We start from the raw sequence: 20,320 nt of genomic DNA, 5'->3' as shown, positions 1-20,320 counted from the left end.
AAGGCCATAAATATAACCAACATGGCCGAACCTAGTGAGGAAGGAGAGGCAGTGATTTCCAGTGAGGAAGACCTCAATGGATGTCCACTGGCCTCCAAGGAGTTCCCTAATGAGGAACCAAAGGAATCTGAGGCTCATACAGAGACCATAAAATTTCCACTGAACTTACTGTTCCCATTCATGAGCTCTGATGAGTATTCTTCCTCTGAAGAGGATGAAGATATTGCTGAAGAGCAAGTTGCTCAATATCTAGGAGCAATCATGAAGCTGAATGCCAAGTTATTTGGTAATGAGACTTGGGAGGATGAACCTCATTGCTCATCAATGAACTAAATGATCTGGTTCAACTGAAATTACCTCAGAAGAAACAGGATCCTGAAAAGTTCTTAATACCATGTACCATAGGCACCATGACCTTTGAGAAGGCTCTGTGTGACCTGGGGTCAGGGATAAACCTCATGTCCCTCTCTGTAATGGAGAAACTAGGGATCTTTGAGGTGCAAGCTGTAAGAATCTCACTAGAGATGGCAGACAATTCTAGGAAACAGGCTTATGGACTTGTAGAGGATGTCTTAGTGAAGGTTGAAGGCCTGTACATCCCTGCTGATTTCATAATCCTAGACACTGGGAAGGATGAAGATGATTCCATCATCCTTGGAAGACCCTTCCTAGCCACAGCAAGAGCTATGATTGATGTGGGCAGAGGAGAGCTAGTCCTTCAATTGAATGAGGACTACCTTGTGTTTAAGGCTCAAGGATCTTCTTCTGTAACCATGGAGAGAAAGCATGAAAACCTTCTCTCGAAACAGAGTCAAACAGAGTCCCCACACTCAACTTCTAAGTTTGGTGTTGGGAGGCCATCATTAAGCTCTGAGTCTCTGTGAAGCTCTCTAAGAGCTTTATTGTCAAGCTATTGACATTAAAGAAGCGCTTGTTGGGAGGCAACCCAATGTCATCTAATTATATTTATTTGTTTTCCATTGTTATTTTATGTTTTCTTTAGGTTGATGATCATGTGAAGTCACAAAAATAACTGAAAAATCAAAAACAGAATGAAAAACAACATCAAAAATAGCACACCCTGGAGGACAGGCTTACTGGCGTTTAAATGCCAGTAAGGATAGCAGAATGGGCGTTTAACGCCCAGCCTGGCAGCATTCTGGGCGTTAAACGCCAGAATGGGCAACACTCTGGGCGTTTAACGCCAGAAAAGGCTGTCTGGCATCTGGCTGGCGTTTAACGCCAGAAATGGGTAGCAGAGTGGCATTTAACGCCAGGAAAGGTAGCAGAGCTGGCGTTAAACGCCAGCTTTGGCACACAATGGGCATTTAAACGCCAGAATGGTGCAGGGACTCAAATTCCTTGACACCTCAGGATCTGTGGACCCCACAGGATCCCCACCTATCCCTCCTCTTCTTCTCTCCTCTTCACACCCTTCCATAACACTCTTCCCCAAATTCCCCTCACCTATCAAATCTTACCCTCTTCTCCATAATCTCTTCACCATTCACTTCCATCCATCATAAACCCCACCTACCTCACCATTCAAATTCAAACAATTTCCCTCCTTAACCCAACCCCTCATACACAGCTACCCTCTCTCCCTTACCCTATAAATACCCCTCCTTACCACCTTCATTTCCACACATCATACACACTCAACCCACCTTGGCCGAACCTACATCCCCCCTCCATCTCCTCCATTTCTTCTTCTTCTACTCTTTTCTTTCTTCTTCTGCTCGAGAACGAGCAAACATTCTAAGTTTGGTGTGGGAAAAGCTAAAGCTTTTTGTTTTCCATAACCACTAATGGCACCTAAGGCCGGAGAAACCTCTAGAAAGAGGAAAGGGAAGACAATTGCTTCCACTTCTGAGTCATAGGACATGGAGAGATTCATCTCAAAGGTCCATCAAAACCACTTCTATGAAGTTGTGTTCAAGAAAAAGGTGATCCCCGAGGTCCCCTTCAAGTTCAAAAAGAGTGAATATCTGGAGATCCGACATGAAATTCGAAGGAGAGGTTGGAAAATTCTCACCAACCCCATTCAACAAGTCGGGATCTTAATGGTTCAAGAGTTCTATGCTAATGCATGGATCACTAGGAACCATGACCAAAGTATGAACCCGAACCCAAAGAATTGGCTCACAATGGTTCGGGGGAATTACTTGGATTTCAATCCGGAAAATGTGAGATTGGCATTCAACTTGCCTATGATGCAAGGAGATCCTCACCCTTTCACTAGAAGGGTCAAATTTGATCAAAGGTTGGACCAAGTCTTTAGGGACATTTGTGTGGAAGGCGCTCAATGGAAGAGAGATTCAAGAGGCAAGCCGGTTCAACTAAGAAGGCTTGACCTCAAACCCATGGCTAGGGGATGGTTGGAGTTCATCCAACGATCTATAATTCCCACTAGCAACCGGTCTGAAGTTACTGTAGACCGGGCTATCATGATCCATAGTATCATAAATGGAGAGGAAGTAGAAGTTCATGAGATCATATCCCTAGAACTCTACAAGGTGGCGGACAAGTCTTCCACTTTGGCAGGGTTAGCCTTCCCTCATCTCATTTGTCACCTATGCAATTCAGCTGGAATTGTCATAGAGGAAGATATCCTCATTGAAGAGAACAAGCCCATCACTAAGAGAAGGATGGAGCAAACAAGAGAGCCCACTCATGGACCTCAACAAGAGCATGAGGAAATTCCTCATCATGAAATCCCTGAGATGCCTCAAGGGATGCATTTTCCTCCACAAAACTATTGGGAGCAAATCAACACCTCCCTAGAAGAATTAAGTTCCAACATGGGACAACTAAGGATGGAGCACCAAGAGCATTCCATCCTCCTCCATGAAATTAGAGAAGACCAAAAAGCCATGAGGGAGGAACAACAAAGGCAAGGAAGAGACATAGAGGAGCTCAAGCACTCCATAAGATCTTCAAGAGGAAGAACTAGCTGTCATCACTAAGGTGGACCTGTTCTTTAATTTCCTTGTTCTTATTTTTTCTGTTTTTCAAAAATTATGCTTTATGTTTTGTCTATGTTTGTGTCTTTATTACATGATCATTAGTGTCTAGTGTCTATGTCTTAAAGCTATGAATGTCCTATGAATCCTTCACCTTTCTTAAAATGAAAAATATTTTTAATTGCAAAAGAACAAGAAGTACATGATTTCGAATTCTATCTTGAAATTAGTTTAATTATTTTGATGTGGTGGCAATACCTTTTTGTTTTCTGAATGAATGCTTGAATAGTGCATATTTTTGAATTTGTTGTTTATGAATGTTAAAATTGTTGGCTCTTGAAAGAATAATCAAAAAGGAGAAATGTTATTGATAATCTGAAAAATCATAAAATTGATTCTTGAAGCAAGAAAAAGCAGTGAATATAAAGCTTGCGAAAAAAAAGAAAAAATGCGAAAAATAAAGAAAAAAAAGAAAAAAAAGAGAAAAAGCAAGCAGAAAAAGCCAATAACCCTTTAAACCAAAAGACAAGGGTAAAAAGGATCCAAGGCTTTGAGCACTAATGGATAGGAGGGCCCACAGGAATAAAATCCTGGCCTAAGCGGCTAAACCAAGCTGTCCCTAACCATGTCCTTGTGGCGTGAAGGTGTCAAGTGAAAAGCTTGAGACTGAGCGGTTAAAGTCGTGGTCCAAAACAAAAAGAGTGTGCTTAAGAGCTTTGGGCACCTCTAACTGGGGACTCTAGCAAAGCTGAGTCACAATCTGAAAAGGTTCACCCAATTATGTGTCTGTGGCATTTATGTATCCGATGGTAATACTGGAAAACAAAATGCTTAGGGTCACGGCTAAGACTCATAAAGTAGCTGTGTTCAAGAATCAACATACTGAACTAGGAGAATCAATAACGCTATCTAAATTCTGAGTTCCTATAGATGCCAATCATTCTGAACTTCAAAGGATGAAGTGAGATGCCAAAACTGTTCAGAAGCAAAAAGGCTACAAGTCCCGCTCATCTAATTGAAGCTAATCTTCATTGATAAGTTTGGAGTTCATTGTATATTCTCTTCTTTTTATCCTATTTAGTTTCAGTTGCTTGGGGACAAGCAACAATTTAAGTTTGGTGTTGTGATGAGCGGATAATTTATACCCTTTTTGGCATTATTTTTACATAATTTTTAGTATGTTTTAGTTACTTTTTATTATATTTTTATTAGTTTTTATTCAAAAATCACATTTATGGACTTTACTATGAGTTTGTGTGTTTTTCTGTAATTTCAGGTATTTTCTGGCTGAAATTGAGGGACCTGAGCAAAAATCTGATTCAGAGGCTGAAAAAGGACTGCAGATGTTGTTGGATTCTGATCTCCCTGCACTCGAAGTGGATTTTCTGGAGCAACAGAAGCCCAATTGGTGCGCTCTCAATTGCGTTGGAAAGTAGACATCCTGAGCTTTCCAGCAATATATAATAGTTCATACTTTGCCCTAGATTTGATGGCCCAAACTGGCGTTCAAAGTCAGCCTAAAACATCTTGGCGTAAAACGCCCATACTGGCACCAGAATTGGAGTTAAACGCCCAAACTGGCACCAAAGCTGGCGTTTTACTCCAGGAACAGCCTAAGCACGAAAAAGCTTCAATGCTCAGCCCAAGCACACACCAAGTGGGCCCCGAAAGTGAATTTCTGCACTCAGTTACTCATTTTCTGTAAACCCTAGGTTACTAGTTAAGTATAAAAACTACTTTTAGAGAATTATTTTAGGGAGCTTTTAGTTTTTGATCTTATGTAATCATAGACTATCATTTAGGAGGCTGTCCTCACGGCCATGCCTAGACTTTTCACTTATGTATTTTCTACGGTGGAGTTTCTACACCCCATAGATTAAGGTGTGGAGCTCTGCTGTTCTTCATGAATTAATGCAATTACTACTATTTTTCCTTCCATTCACGCCTACTTCTTCTCCAAAATATACTCTTGTTCTTAATTCAGTTAAGTCAGAATGAAGGGATGACTAGGGGTGGCAACGGGGCGGATAGGGGCGGGTTTTTGCCCTACCCGACCCCGCCCCGCCTTACAATAACCCCCATAAAACCCGCCCCGCTCCTACCCGCGGGTAGTAAATGGTTGAACCCTAATCCGTCCCCGCGGGTACCCGCCCCGCCCCTACCCACCCCTATAATTATTAAAATCTAATAAATAAAATTAAATTTCAAAATTTATTTAACCATCATCACATTTATAATATAAATTAAAGTAAATTTTTAAATATGATACAATATTATCAATCATTTTACTAATTATTTTTCATATATTACACATATTATATATTAAAATTATATATTATATATATACCGGGGCGGGTAGGGGCGGGTAGTACCTAAACCCGGCCCCGCCCCGCCCCGCCCAAGAACCCGCCCCGCTAAAAACCCGCCCCGAGCGGGTAGGGGCGAGGTGGGTACCCGCGGGTTCGGGTGGAGTTGCCATCCCTAGGGGTGACCCTTAACAATCACCCAATCTTCGTTACTCGCTTAGCCAAGATCGCGTGCCTGACAACCACAAAGCGATCTACATGATGTTCAACGTAGTCATTGGACGACAGATGGAGTATACTCTCTTGGATATCTAATACACGGACTCGATTAGTGTCTTCGTGGTATAGGCTGGAACCATTGGCAGCATTCCTGAAATCCGAAAAGTCTAAACCTTGTCTGTGGTATTCCGAGTAGGATCTGGGAAGGGATGACTGTGACGAGCTTCAAACTTGCGAATGTTGGGCGCAGTGACAGTGTGCAAAAGGACAATGGTCCTATTTCGACGCTAGCGGGAACCGACAGATGATTAGCCGTGCGGTGACAGCGCATATAGATTTGTTTTCATCCGAGAGGATCATACAGCTTGCCATGGAAGGAGGTAACGCATGGTTGGAAGAAGGCAATAGGAAAGCAGAAGTTCAGAAGCAACAAAGCATCTTTAGACGCTTATCTGAAATTTCCACCAATGAATTACATAAGTATCTCTATTTTATTTTATATTTTATTTATATTTTAATTATTAAAACCTTATAACCATTTGAATCTGCCTGACTGAGATTTACAAGGATGACCATAGCTTGCTTCAAGCCGACAATCTCCGTGGAATCGACCCTTACTCACGTAAGGTATATTACTTGGACAACCCAGTGCACTTGCTGGTTAGATGCGCGGATTTGTGTAAAAGATGAGATCACGTTCTCCCACACCAAGTTTTTGGCGATGTAGCCAGGGAACGAACAATCACGATTTCGCATTCCACCGCACTTTCCTAATTTCTGTAATATACTATTTTGTAAATCGAATAAACTCGTTGAAAGATTTACAAAGACTCCAATCTGCTTTTTACTAGAGAACGTTAAACCCTCAGTTGTGTTTTCATCAATTTTTTCTCGGTGATGAACTAGCGAAAACACACTGAAGCCTGAAAATACTTTAACACACAAATCACGGCATCGAATGGTAATAAAGGATAATTAAATTTAATATTTTAAAGCGTAGAAAACATGTTTTCACATATGTCATAAAATAAGGAAGGAATAGTAAAACCATGCAATTTACATGAATAAGTGGGTGAAGACTTGATAAAAATACTCAATTAAGCACAAGATGAAGTATAAAATAGGAGTTTATCACACACTCTCAACCATCTCCTCCAAAACTCTCAATTCATCTATGGCACGTTATACATCATACTCGTTTATTTATAGGCTCTTTTGTCTTCATAAATCGTCCCAAAGTCTTGAGCTTTATGTTTTTGCACGCAAATCGTGCTAGGGTATTGTGGGGTAGGGTATTGAACGTTAGTCGTTCTAGGGTTGTTATTTTTTGCACGAAATTATTGCTACGCCCTAGTGATTTAGGTAAAAAAAGAGTAACTCACTAACCTGAGACAAATTATATACAAGTTGAAAAGCTCAGTGTGCTAAGATGATTTATGTGCATTTCTTGAAAGAGTTATATGCATAAATCATCCTAGGATGTGTGATGTTTAACATATTATCTAATACACAACCTTGTGACGATTTATATATTAATAGATTTAGGAGATTCACGTTTTGAAATTTTATTTAGGACAAAATCCACCTTCAGAAAGGGATGGTTGCTTTTCTCCAAATGTCTTCCAGACATAAAAGCAACGCGAGAGGGATGGATGGATTCATTCATAAGTTCATTTATGTATTTTCCTTAGTAGCAATGTTTGGCTGTGAAAGGTTATCAGTTGTCAGAATATGCAAAGTGTAATCCTGTGTGATATGCTAAATACGTCTTGCTAGTTTTTTAGTTACTAGATCTAAGCTTTTCCATTCGAACAAAGGCCTCCCTCTAAAGTGCACTCAGATTAAGCATCATTAAATCAATAAATTCTATTACGTAAGAAATTCAATGGTACTTAACTAGTGACCTTTGCACCTTATCAACGGAAAAAGACACCTTATATTATCTTGCTAATTATGGTTAAAAAATACGCCTAATTTCCCTTATATACACATACTATAATACGATGCTACCAATACCAAAGTTGTAAGAAGAAAAAACTTGTTCACCATTCCTTACTGAATTTACATGGTAGGGGGTTAAAAAATCCAACTCCAGGAGGAATGCAAATCAGCTACCCCAAATAAACTGGAAAATGTTCCTGCTAGCAGCCGCAGGGATTGCATTGTTACTCCGTGCTCGAAGCATGTCCTCTTGGGCACAAGAATTACCGTCCTAACCACAACAATGAATTTCAAAAAAAAATTGGGGACGGTGTAGTTTGATGATAAAGAATAAAAAACGAAAGCAAAAGTAGCCATATTATTAAGACTATAGGAGAGAATATAATTTGTAACACACTAATCAGATGAATTATTTCTAGAGAGGAAGTAAATGACTCACGAGTAGTGAGTAGCCATGAGCGAGAGATAAAAGTGTGGGGTACAAATCTAAAACCGCCATGGCAACCTCCTCTGTAACCTGTGGAACCTGCATTTATAATTTTCCAGATGTCAAAATAAAGAGCATCTATTAAGTACATTGAATGAAATGGCTAGGACCAATAACTACTCATCCAACTTAAAAAGAAATTGCATTTCATTGTGAGAAACAAGCATGAGAAAATGTATTGCTCAGATAAATTACGGCTGTCAATCAGCACCTGAACATCTAGGAATTTCTAATTATATTTTTTTGAAGTAAATTATGGTAAACTAGAGGATCGCAAAACTGAACCAAACTTTTCCCGAAATAAATGGATTCAAATATAAGTATGCAAATTGAAGAGGTTGTGGTTTCTTATAATTGCTTTTAAACCAAGAGAGCATGGTGCATCCGTGTGTTTGACACACGTTACTGTCTAAAATAGACACACAAATGATGCACATCATACATTATCCACATTTGACCAAATACTTTTTCCTTTTTAGTTCAAAAGCACTTCAGCTTGGACAGTACAAATACAGTTTAAAAAAAAGTCAATAAAATTATATTTTACAAATTTGTCAAATGAACTTTAGCAACAATATCAACTATTGACACAATGAATTATATATAAAATACTAAGATTTTAGGCAGAGCCTCAAAAGTAATAAATATTGGAAATTTAAAATGAAAATATATAACATATATGTCATTTCTATCTCGTCATTGTAAAAATTTGGTATATCTCTCCAAAATGTGTCTTTATGCCATTATGCTTTCATCATGTACACAGAATTGGAGGAGTACTGGGAGGTGTTAAACAAATGTGCAAACTGGTAAACTTATTACCTGTAAAGCACAAGACACTTTGTTAAGTTGCTATGTTTGCGTGTCAAACACATTTCGGACACGACGCTCCTTTGACATGCGTGTCTTCTGTGTGTAAATGTTTTAATAAAAAATACTTCTCCAAAAACCTCTAAACACACCTAAATACTATCATTTGTCCGCATCTCTAATACTATTCTTAATCTATATTCTTGAAATGAAGTTTAGATATCATATATATTATTATTTATCAATTACATAATTGAAAAAGAGATTAAAAACATTTTAAAAAATTAGTTTGTGCTTTAATATTAATAGAATATCAAAATATTGTTATAATTTATTTAAAAAATACTTTATATTTTATATATATCGTGTCACCGTGTCTCCAAAAATTCAAATTCGTGTTTGTGTATCCTGTGTTGTATCAGCGTCCGTGCTTCATAGCTTGTTACACGAACACGAGTGAAGAAATAGCTAAACCAGACAATTTTATGCAGATCCCAATTTTATACCTATGCAATGCTTTACAGATAACACTTTTTGGTGGTTCTGTTGTTAATGTATAGAGGAACTCTAATCCTCTGTCTTGTGTTATTCATCTATTTATCAAGACATCAATAAAAAGCATTTTCCCACTAGGTGAGTTATGCATATATACCTACGGGAAAGAAATATATATAACCAAGGCTGTCAAAGACTTCCTATATACCACTCTTAGATACCGCTCCCGTTCCCCTTCTTCCTAATACCTCATGCGAGCTCATATTTTTTCCTGGCTTCCCACCTCCATGGTAGAAGGCCAAGGTTCCAAATCCCTCTTCTTCCCCTACTCATATCTTCCTCAGTCTCACGGTTCACTATAGCAACATTTCATAAATTAAAAGGATACTCAAAAGATCATAGATACAACAGTTAGACAAAAAAACAGCCATTAGAAAACAAAACAAAATTAATTTTTGAGATGGTTAATACCTGCATAAGTTGGATGGCAAATACATCACTGACTGTCATTTTTCCAGAGTCTTGACACTGTTTAATAAATTCATCGAAAGGAGGACATGGTGCAAAACCTACGACATGGCCTTCAAAATCTCTTGACTTGTAACATTGAGAAATTGCTTGGGTGAGATAAGCATACTTCCTGAGAGTATCACCTAAACCACTCGTCCTCTGCACATCAAATCCCTCCAGAATCTCTGTTGTAAAACAGCTGCAAATGGCAGGTTGAAAAGATCTGAAATGGTGAATAATTTTCGCACAAACAGCAAGACAAAGTAACCTCAGCTAAAGCAAACGTTAGCATCCCATAACTAACTGGTAACAAAACCTCATTTCAACCAGCTCGTTAACAATCAATAAGACTACCATCCAATCCGTTACAAATAATAAAATGCTGTGCAATCAAAATCTTGTCAAGACCTAATACTTTCAATTATCATAGACAAGAAATAAGGCAGACAGAGGTAGACAAAACTGACAGTTAATAAGCCATAACAGTGCAGGAAATGATGAGAGAAGTAGATAAATAACACTAAACTTGGTTTCTAGCCCCTGCATTACCAAACACATTAATTTAACATAGAAACCATACTTACGCAGTTTTTATGCATTCAGCAGCTTCGGAAGAATTTGGGTCACCTTCCACTAAATATATCAGCTTCTTCAATCCACACCTCTATCAATGTGCAATTGGAATGAAACATTATGTGGGGATTGGCAAGCTATGTTAGTATAAATATCAAAATATATCAAAAACTATTAGTGACAGCAACAGCGACAGCAACAGACACATTATTCAGTGACTATACAATTATACATGTATAAACAATTCTGACCATGAAAGAAGGAATAATTACCAGAAGCCTTAGTTTTTGATCCTTGTAGCGGTTATCCCTGATTGAACTGCGCAAATCATCAATGTTTTTCCTCTCAACAATAAAATCCAATACATATTCAGTCTTAAGAATTTTATGACGTGCTATCCAGATCCCATCTCCAACAGGCAATCGTCGTACCTGGATGAACCAATTTGAACATGATATTTTTTTTCAATCTTCTAAATAGAGTGAATTCAATATGTAAATGTATGGGTCATTCAAGTCCAACAAGAAAACACAAATAACACCTAATTTGTTTGAAATGACATAATTAGTTGAACAAAACTAGACTTGAGTTCCCGATTTCCATTATAAAAACCAAAATAATGGTAATGGCCTGATGGGATCATGGTAGCATACCACAGGTACATGATATGATGAATTAGAAGCAACAAAAGTATTTAACTTCTAATCTGATCATGGTTGTATATCCTTGACGAACGCTAATACAGATTTAACTTTACAGGACTATCAAGATTGACATAGTTCATCACTAACTATAGTACTTAATAGAATAAACACTAATTGTAAGCTTCAACAGCAAAGGCCTCTCATTGTTTATCCCTAATATGTGTATTACATGCACCTTACTAACTTAGATTCTGAAATGAAGTCTCATCATTTAGATCCCTTTGGATAAAACTTATGGTATCATTGGAGAATCATGGATTTGGCCTATGGATTTGTTTCAATTTTTGCTTAAAAAGTTCAAAGGTCTTGGATTGTGGAAAGAAGCAAAGATCCTATGGAAACTAGGATTTTCAACTCCTTTCCAACTATTGATTTTAGGGCAAATCACACTAACCTCCCATGACGTTTATCTTAACTACACTCCACCCGTCTGTAGAACAAAATTGCCCGTCTCTTTTTCTCCCAACCGTACCAAACCAACCCTCTTCTCTCCCCACCACCCTACAATCTCCTTTACAACTAGTGCAACACAAAAATACTTCATGATGAAGCTTCTATAGTGGCAAGACTCTGGTATCTTATGCACCAGCACTACAGCACAATAAAATGACACAATTAAAATTGCAAACTTAAAAATTAAAACAATATACCAATTTTTCCCTCAGAAGCAATATGAACTACAGGTAAAGACATCAAACTCACCTCTATTTGGATTTTGAATTGGATCCGAATTTCCTCAATAATTTTCCTAGATCGAGATCTAAAAAGTACAATGTTATTCATTTGAAGTCATTAGCAACAAGAAAGTACAAGAGTGCCACAAATATGATAATTATAGTTACGTGACAATGTCTAAAGAGAATACTAAATCAGGTATATAATATAGTATCCTGATTGGAAAGGGTAACTTTACATATGTTACTAACCCTTGAGTGGCAAATTGCTCCCGATCATCCAATATTAAAATGACTTGATATACCTCCTCAAACTTCTCACCAAAGCTCAAGGGTGGAACACTTAAACTGGTCATCTTTGATGACAGCTCATCCTTCCTTGGCATTTGCACAGAATCAACCTAACGTTTTCATCAAAACAAATACCAATTCTTAGACACATTTTGAAGACAGCAAAAATCATAGCAAACTACAATATCTAGAACAACTATTAAGCAATATCTCACAAAGTGGGTTCAGCTACAGACCCAAATAATGTCAGAGTCATCTTTTTTGTTTGCCACCCAAAAAAAAAAATTAACATCTAATTATCTAAATCTCTTTAGTAATTTCACCTATGTCCATCACTTTAGCTGTATACATCAACATAATAAACTGCACATGCCATACACATTAGCTATATAGCCTATAGGTATAAAACAATAAAATTATCAGTGTAAAGCATACCTTCTTTTCATTGAGAATCTTATCATTTTTTATTTTCTTTTATTTTATTTACAGCATTCAAAATTCAAAATGCCGATAACAAGGAGCTCACATGATCATAGCTTAGAAAAGACCATTTTCATCGATCAGGGCTAGGAGTTCATGAGGTTAACACAAGGCTGTTAGGTCTGTTTTTCACAACGATGAGCATGTCAAATGTCATTCAAAGCATAAAACTAGAAAATGAAAGCATAAAAATGTTATAAATTTTTAACTGAGTGAGGAGAAAAGATTCAACATTGGCAAGACTGAGAAACTTGAAGAACAGTTTAAGACTGGTGGTACGATGTACAAAAGCCAATAGGTGTTTGCAGCTGCATACTGACGTTCCTAGACTTTGTAAGCCTCTGGGAATTTTTATTTAATAAAAATATAGAAAACCTCAAATTCCATAAACAAGGAAAGCCTTCTTCCATGTTATCAAGTTCTGCAAACAGCACATATAGGTTTATTTATTACTTTACTTTATCAATTTTAACAACTATATTGGATGTAATGGAGGAGTCAAGGAGAATGTTAAATCCTAGAATAAAATTATATTTGACCCACCTTATTGCTATATCAGCAAACTCCGCCTATGTTACACTTGCGGTACATAGCCGGTCCCAAACTCGGATAAAGAAGGAGGGTTGTGTTAGGTCTTCGGCAACCAACATAAAAATATAGCCGAACCCCCATGACATGAATCAAAGACATTATTGCGCTAAAGCTAGGTCGTTGCACGGAAGCAACGCGCCGTATGGCTCGAGTATAGTGTCAAAGCAAGAGCCGCTGCATCGGTGCCCGGATGTAGTGTTAAATGAGCAAGGATTCTCGCGTTTTCGTGAACGGACGAGGGTAAATAAGCTAGTTCACAAAGTAAAAGGTAAAGGTCAAAGCGACAGAAGGTTGAGATTTAGGACATGGAACATAGTCACTCTAACAGGAAAGTCCATGGAGGTGGTGGACACCATGACAAAGAGGAAGATTAACATTATGTGCCTACAAGAAACGAAATGGGTTGGTGCAAAAGCTAGGGAGTTGGATACTTCTAGTTTCAAACTTTGGTATACAGGAAATGTGAAGAATAGGAATGGGGTTGGAATAATTGTGGATAAGCAGTGGAAGAAGGACGTAGTGGATGTCAAGAGGGTGGGAGATCGGATCATCTCTATCAAACTTGTGGTGGAGGGAGGTGCTTTCCATGTGATTAGCGCCTATACACCGCAAGTGGATTCGGACGAACAACACAAGATAAAGTTTTGGAAGGATCTAGAGAGTTTGGTTCAAGGCATACCTTTGGGAGATAAGATTTGCTTAGGAGGAAATTTAAATGGCCATATTGGGAGAGAAGTGACTGGATATGGGAGTATTCATGGAGGCCATGGTTTCGGAGTGATCAATGACGAGGGTAAAACTATTTTAGACTTTTCCTCAACCTTTGATCTTCTCATCGCAAATACATGTTTTAAAAAGAGAGAAGAACATCTTATAACCTATAAGAGTGGCATGACAAGCTCTCAAATCGACTTCTTGTTGAGGAGTCGACCGGAAATTTTGCATTAACTGTAAAATTATCCCGGGAGAGAGTTTGACAACACAACATAGGGTGCTCGTTATGGATTTTCACGTTGAGAAAAAATTGAGGAAAAGACATCATACGAAGAACCTAAGGACGAGGTGGTGGCGGATGAAAGGTGAGGAACAAAGAAACTTCCTAAGACGGGTAGGAGAAGAGGCAAAGTGGGATGGAAATGGAAGCGCAGAAGAGATGTGGAGGGAGATGGCAGAAGTTATTAGAAGAACAGCAAAAAAAAGTTTTGGTGAATCTAAAGGAATAGGACCAAGAGACAAGGAATCCTGGTGGTGGAATGCGAGTATACAAGAAAAGATAAAGATAAAAAGGGAATGCTTTAAAGAGTGGTCTTTATGCCGCAATGCAAATAATTGGAAAAAATATAAGGCGGCTAAGAAAGAGACAAAAGTGACTGTAAGTGAAGCAAGAACAAGAGCATATGAGGGTCTCTACCAATCTTTGGGCACGAAAGAAGGAGAAAAAGGTATATATAGAATCGCAAAGAGCCGGGAAAGAAGAACGAGAGATTTGGATCAGGTTAAGTGCATAAAGGATAAGGATGGAGAGGTATTGGCTCAAGAGGAGAAGATTAATGAAAGATGAAAGAGCTACTTCTACGAGTTATTTAATGAGGAACAGAAGACTCTTCCGAGCCTTGGTCGATTATGCACAAGGGAAGAAGATCAAAACTTTGACTACTATCGAAGGATTCGAGACTTCGAGGTAAAAGAAGCTCTAAAGCAGATGAAAAATGGCAGGGCAGTAGGACCTGATAATATTCCGATTGAGGTTTGGAAGGGTCTTGGAGAAAAAGGCATGAATTGGTTAACCATGCTTTTTAATGAGATTTTAAGGTCAAAGAAGATACTGATGAGTGGAGAAAGAGCACCTTGATACCTATCTACAAGAATAAGGGGAATATACAAAGTTGCGGAAACTATAGAGGGATTAAACTTATGAGTCATACTATGAAGTTATGGGAAAGGGTGATAGAACGGAGGTTGAGAAAAGAGACACAAGTAACAGAGAACCAATTTAGATTTATGCCAGACAGATCTACCACTGAAGCGATATACATATTAAGAAGGATGATGGAGAGGTATCATAGTAATAAAAGGGATCTACATATGGTGTTTATTGATTTGGAAAAAGCGTATGATAAAGTGTCAAAGGAGGTCTTATGGAAGATTTTAGAAAAGAGGAGAGTAAGGATCGCATATATTCGGACAATTAAAGACATGTATGATGGGGCCACAACTAGTGTGAAAACTCAAGGTGGTGTGACAGAGGAATTTCCTATTGGTATAGGATTACACCAGGGATCATCCTTAAATCCATACCTTTTCACATTAGTCTTGGAAGTACTCACAGAGCACATCCAAGAGCCTGTGTCATGGTGCATGTTTTTTGCCGATGATATCGTCCTTATGGGAGAATCAAGGAAAGACCTAAATAAGAAGTTGGAGTTATGGAGAGAAGCTCTAGAAGTGTATGGTCTACGCATAAGACGTAGCAAGACGGAATATATGGAATGTAAGTTCAGTTTGAGAAGGGAAAACCCCAATATAGAGGTGAAGATTGGAGAAAACATCCTACGAAAAGTTAAAAGTTTTAAATATCTTGAGTGCATCATACAGGATAATGGAAAGATTGAATAGGATGTAAATCATAGGATCCAAACAGGTTGATCAAAATGGTGGAGTGCATCTGGTTTTATATGCGACAAAAAAGTGCCTTTAAAACTTAAAGGTAAATTCTATCGCAGCGCTATAAGACCGGCTATGCTGTATGGTACGAAGTGTTGGGCGGCTAAAGTGGAGCACGAACATAAGTTGAGTGTGGCAGAGATGAAGATGTTGAGATGGATGAGTGGTCATACGCGATTGGATAAAATAAGGAATGAAGATATAAGCGAGAGAGTTGGAGTAGCACTCATTGTGGAAAAAATGGTTGAATCACATCTCAGGTGGTTTCGACATGTGAGAAGAAGACCAATAGAACATCCAGTTAGGAGGGTGGATGAGATGGAAGATAAACAAAGGGCGAAAGGCAGAGGAAGACCTAGAAGACCATCCATGAAGTAGTCCAACGAGATCTACATGTAAACGGTCTCTCTGTAGACATGATACATGACAGAGCACAATAGCATTGTTTGATTCATGTAGCCGACCCCACTTAGTGGAACAAGGCTTTGTTGTTGTTGTTATATTGCTATATCAGCAATTTCGTAGCACCTCTTTTAAACAGATGAGTGATGACTAAATGTACCCAAAAATAAAAGTGTAATGCTGTTTTAAGTTAAATGAATATTACATGATGCTTAGATAATATATTGTACCACTCATGCAATCGAAACAATGTCTGTACTTATGATCATCTCCCTTTCCATGAGTGATATTCTTGGCATAGTATCGCAATCTCATTAAGGATTTATGCTCATTAAAAATTATGCAGAATGTCAAAAGAATTAAACGATAAAAATTTTGGCAAATGGAACAAACCGTACAGCTGATGGGCAAGCTCTCAAGAGGAAAGATGGAATATCAGAAGAGAAATTTGGCACATGGTCATTGCAGGCTGAACTCGCAGTTCTGCTCTTGTTTCCAATGAGGTCTTTGGAACCTGACCATCAATGACAGCATGCTGAGATACGAATTTCATCAGTGATTTGTGCCATTACTAAATGCCAGGGACAAAGAAATACCAGATAGAACAGTATTAGCACTAGTATCATGGCAATCATTTATAGCTGTCAAAGACTTTGGATGTGAACCATAGATTTGCTCCTCTCGTAGATGACACAAAACAGCCGGCCACAAAGATGAGACATCTTCATTTGGATGGCTTCTGGAAACTTCAGCAAAAGAACTAACAATTTGTTCCTTTGAGAAACCCATGCCTGTGAACTATAAAAGAAGATTCCATAAATAATCAGGGAAATACTACATGTCGAATTATCAGGTGAAAGAGGAACAAACTGCAAGTGACACAGCAAATGAATTAAATCATGCAAACTTTGTGCTTGAACTTCATGGAAAATATGGAATTAGATGCGGGACGTATCTGAGGGGAGTAGGAGCATGAAACTAATATGGAATTAGATCTTCAAAAGTGAAGAGAGTTGTAAAGATATAAAGAGAACAGATAACTATTGAATAAGTAACTTCCATTAGAAGTGGGTTTAACCAAATGACCCAATGGTGGCTGTTCTGTGACTTTATAAGTTTACAACCCTCTTTATTTTAGGAATTTAGATCTTCTAAATTTTGAATTTTCACTTGAGAAGGTAAAGTGTGATCTCTACCCCTTAAATAGTTTCTCTCTGATATTTTCTTTTGGTCCCACTTATAAATGGTGAGAGATTACACTTTACCTTCTAAAGTGAAATTTAAAATTTAAAGAGTCCAAATCCTTACTTTAGAGGATCCAAAAATTATAATGTTATTTTGGCTTACGTCTTGCAATGAAAAAGCTAGTTGTAGCTACAACCAAATGATCCAATTGCAGTTTCGATAAATTCATACAAGACGACATGAACAACAAACCATTTTGTGTAACACGAAAATCAGATGCAAGCGTCATTTCAACACTTTCCACAGAAAGAAGAAAAAACGAACAAATATATGAATAAAAAGCAACAAAAGAAGCAAAAAGAATTCAAAATAGGAGGAAAAATACCTTCAAAAGAGATTCAAGAGAAACATCCATTGGCTTCTTTTGTTGTGTCAATGGTGACATAACTTCTGATTCCAAATCATCACCATTGACTTCCCTATCTGACATATTAGATGGAGTATCAACAGAAACAGACTTTCCTTGACATTCTGCCATTCCAGACCTTGAAAGACAATCACATGCTGCTGCCTTACCTTCTTCAGTTAGCATGTATCTGAAAACAAAACATAATCATCTTCACAAATATGCAGAATTTGAAGACCACCACCCTAGTCATGTAAAATGAATAAAAAGGAAACATTTTGAAATTTGCTGGTCTTGAATAAAAAAGGATAAAATTAAATTAAAAATAAAACTGTCTCTCTTAAACTATAAACTATATGGTATATGTATCTTAGCTCTGATAAGCAAAGCATGCTTAAACAAATTACAGCCACATTGGTCAAGGGTAATGTATTACCAAAATAAATGCCTAAAAATATTTCTAAGCATAACATATGCCATGGCCAATTGTTTAAGAAATAGAAGTAGATGAAGGGACAAACATGCTCAACGCCACAAAATCTAACTTTATAAAGCAATTAACTACACATTCAAAATAATGAGGCTCCCTTAACCAGTTGATTTCAATATGTTAAATATGACATAAAATATTTAGGAAAAAGGTTTACGTCGAAAACTAATATCTCCTAGTCAAAGACAAGATGCACAATAGAAAAAACATACTTTGCTGGACAACTTGATTTTACAACTAATCCCTTATCTATCAAAGTCTTCATACAGCTCCATCCACTATACCAATCCCGAGGAGAACTTCCAAATCGTCCAGGTTTTCCCTTCCCTTTTTCTGGCCTGAACATTCAATATGTCAGTCAAAAGTTACATAGATTTTAGTACACTAAGACATTAGTCTAATTGGACAGAGAAGAATCCATATTGAACATACGCAATTGGCACTCGAGATAGCCCACTAGCTTCAGCAGCATCAATAAGTTCTTGTTTTCGCATAAATTCTTCCCCACTTACAGTCCTCCTATTAAAACAAGAATAAAACTTCAAAATAAGACAAATTATACCATGATGTTAAATGTGGTTAAGGTTTCAAAAATGCATCAGTAATTGAAGCACATATACCTGTAAAGGGTTATCAACAGAGCATATGCCACAGAGTTCCTCTGAGGCACATAGCACTTCATTCCTCTATTTTTCTTTCCTATAAAGTTGAATAAAAAAGGAAAAGATGAAGAATAGAACAACGGACCGAAATATGTAGAGCCTACTCAAGGTAACAGAAAATAAGAAAACTGCATAGCACCACCTATCCACACGCACCCTTTCTCTTCAAGTCTTCTGATTCAGAACCTCCTGCACCAGTCCCAAAAAAACCCTGCATGAGCTTCAAGATCATTTTCCCCACACCCCTGTTACACAATCACAAAAGCACAAGGAACCCCATGAGATTTGTACATTATAAAAGGCAACATTATATCAATCTACAAACACATCAATGAGAGAAAGAGACAGACGAATAAACTAAGCACTTTTAACACAGACCAAACCCCGCTAGAAATATAATCATCCATGTTGCTTTTTTCCCTATCAGATTAAACTTTTCGGAGAAGTGGAAAAGAAAAATAAAGCGCGGCATAGAGAAGGATTGGGATTTTAGAATACGTACTTGACCTGAGAGAAATCTTTGATGGTTCGAATTGGGATTTTTGAGTTACAGACGTTAAAGTGAGCCTTAGAGAGGGCCATCTCTATGTTATCCGAAATCCCTTTCGGCTGCTCCGCCATTTCCTTCCACTTGTTCGCCATGTATGACGCCAGTTCTTGGTTCTCCGCGCAGCGAACCCCGGTCGGGTTTTTCATTCTTGTGAAGTTCTTAAAATGCGGCTAGGTTGGAACGGGTTTGCACAGAGGAGAACAGTGCACAAAAGCAGCAAGGAGAGAGGCACAGAAGACAGGAACAGAGAGCTCTCCGCCACTGCCGCTCAAGTGGTCGCCGTCAGAGGGCTACCAAGTTAGAGAGGGAATTTTTTCAAATCTTCAATTAAGAACATCCATCCTTTTTTTTTTTTTCCTTCTCGGGTGCATAGATGAGAAATCAGGTGCCGGTGGGATTTTTTTTTTTTTTTTTTTTGAGTGAACACTTAATCCGGTCCTGTACTTTTTTTTATGGATATCGCGATTCTTGTCGAAAAGAAGAGACAAGTCGGTTAATGTCCTATATTTTCGTGAGACGCCGCGGTCTTTCTGTCATCTTTTTTGATTAAAATAGACGAAAATTGCCTGTGTTAGTTAATGTTGTTGATGTGGAGGTTAATACTCTGTTAAGTTTTACGTTGGCCATTAGAGAATGAATAGGGGTCGATCTGTCCCACTTTAAAAACCTAAAACTACGTCGTTTTTGGGTTTCACTCCACGTTGCCCATTAGGGAATGGACAGGAGTCGATCTGTCCCGCTTTAGAAACCAACAGGGACGGAGCCACATAAAAGGTAAGGGGGCAATGGCCTCCCCCAACCATCAATTTTTCTCTATAAATTATACATAAAATTTAATTTAGCTCCTATTAAATATTTTATTTTATTTTATTTTAAATATAAAATTATTTTTTTGGCCCCTCCCTCACATTAAAGTT

The 20,320-nt window shown here is 38.0% G+C and overlaps 1 protein-coding gene across 2 annotated transcripts; it reads right to left on the bottom strand.

The window, feature by feature from the left end:
• Positions 1 to 7,329: 7,329 nt before the first annotated feature.
• On the bottom strand, positions 7,330 to 19,793 carry MUS81 (Restriction endonuclease, type II-like superfamily protein). 2 transcript variants are annotated; one of them, XM_016311722.3, is made up of 15 exons: positions 19,356 to 19,793; positions 19,010 to 19,098; positions 18,812 to 18,890; positions 18,624 to 18,710; positions 18,404 to 18,529; positions 17,681 to 17,891; positions 16,707 to 16,908; positions 16,509 to 16,624; positions 11,935 to 12,083; positions 11,711 to 11,768; positions 10,577 to 10,735; positions 10,316 to 10,395; positions 9,693 to 9,930; positions 7,869 to 7,955; positions 7,330 to 7,700 (listed from the first exon to the last, which is right to left on the bottom strand). In XM_016311722.3, exons 1-15 carry the CDS (start codon positions 19,547 to 19,549, stop codon positions 7,596 to 7,598), a joined length of 1,980 nt encoding a protein of 659 aa, XP_016167208.1. In that variant the 5' UTR covers positions 19,550 to 19,793; the 3' UTR covers positions 7,330 to 7,595. The 2 variants fall into 2 exon arrangements, with proteins under 2 accessions (XP_016167208.1, XP_088350383.1); XM_088494257.1 differs by lacking the exons at positions 16,509 to 16,624; positions 16,707 to 16,908 and having other exon boundaries at positions 19,356 to 19,747.
• Between the last annotated feature and the right edge of the window lie 527 nt (positions 19,794 to 20,320).

Source organism: Arachis ipaensis, chromosome B7 (genome assembly GCF_059453495.1).
Source record: "Arachis ipaensis isolate K30076 ecotype BB chromosome B7, ASM5945349v1, whole genome shotgun sequence".
Taxonomy (NCBI): Eukaryota; Viridiplantae; Streptophyta; class Magnoliopsida; order Fabales; family Fabaceae; genus Arachis; species Arachis ipaensis.
Note: the sequence above shows the minus strand (reverse complement) of the source record. Positions and strands in the feature narration are given on the sequence as shown.

What these genes read in the sequence shown, in the direction of transcription:
- MUS81 (XM_016311722.3), bottom strand. Translation starts at nt 19,549, where the DNA reads ATGAAAAACCCGACCGGGGTTCGCTGCGCGGAGAACCAAGAACTGGCG. An exon ending in CTCTTGAATCTCTTTTGAAG is followed by an intron (nt 16,909 to 17,680) that starts GTATTTTTCCTC and finishes CTTCTTTTATAG; the next exon opens with TTCACAGGCATGGGTTTCTC. An exon ending in TTGCCATCCAACTTATGCAG is followed by an intron (nt 7,956 to 9,692) that starts GTATTAACCATC and finishes TTATAAATGCAG; the next exon opens with GTTCCACAGGTTACAGAGGA.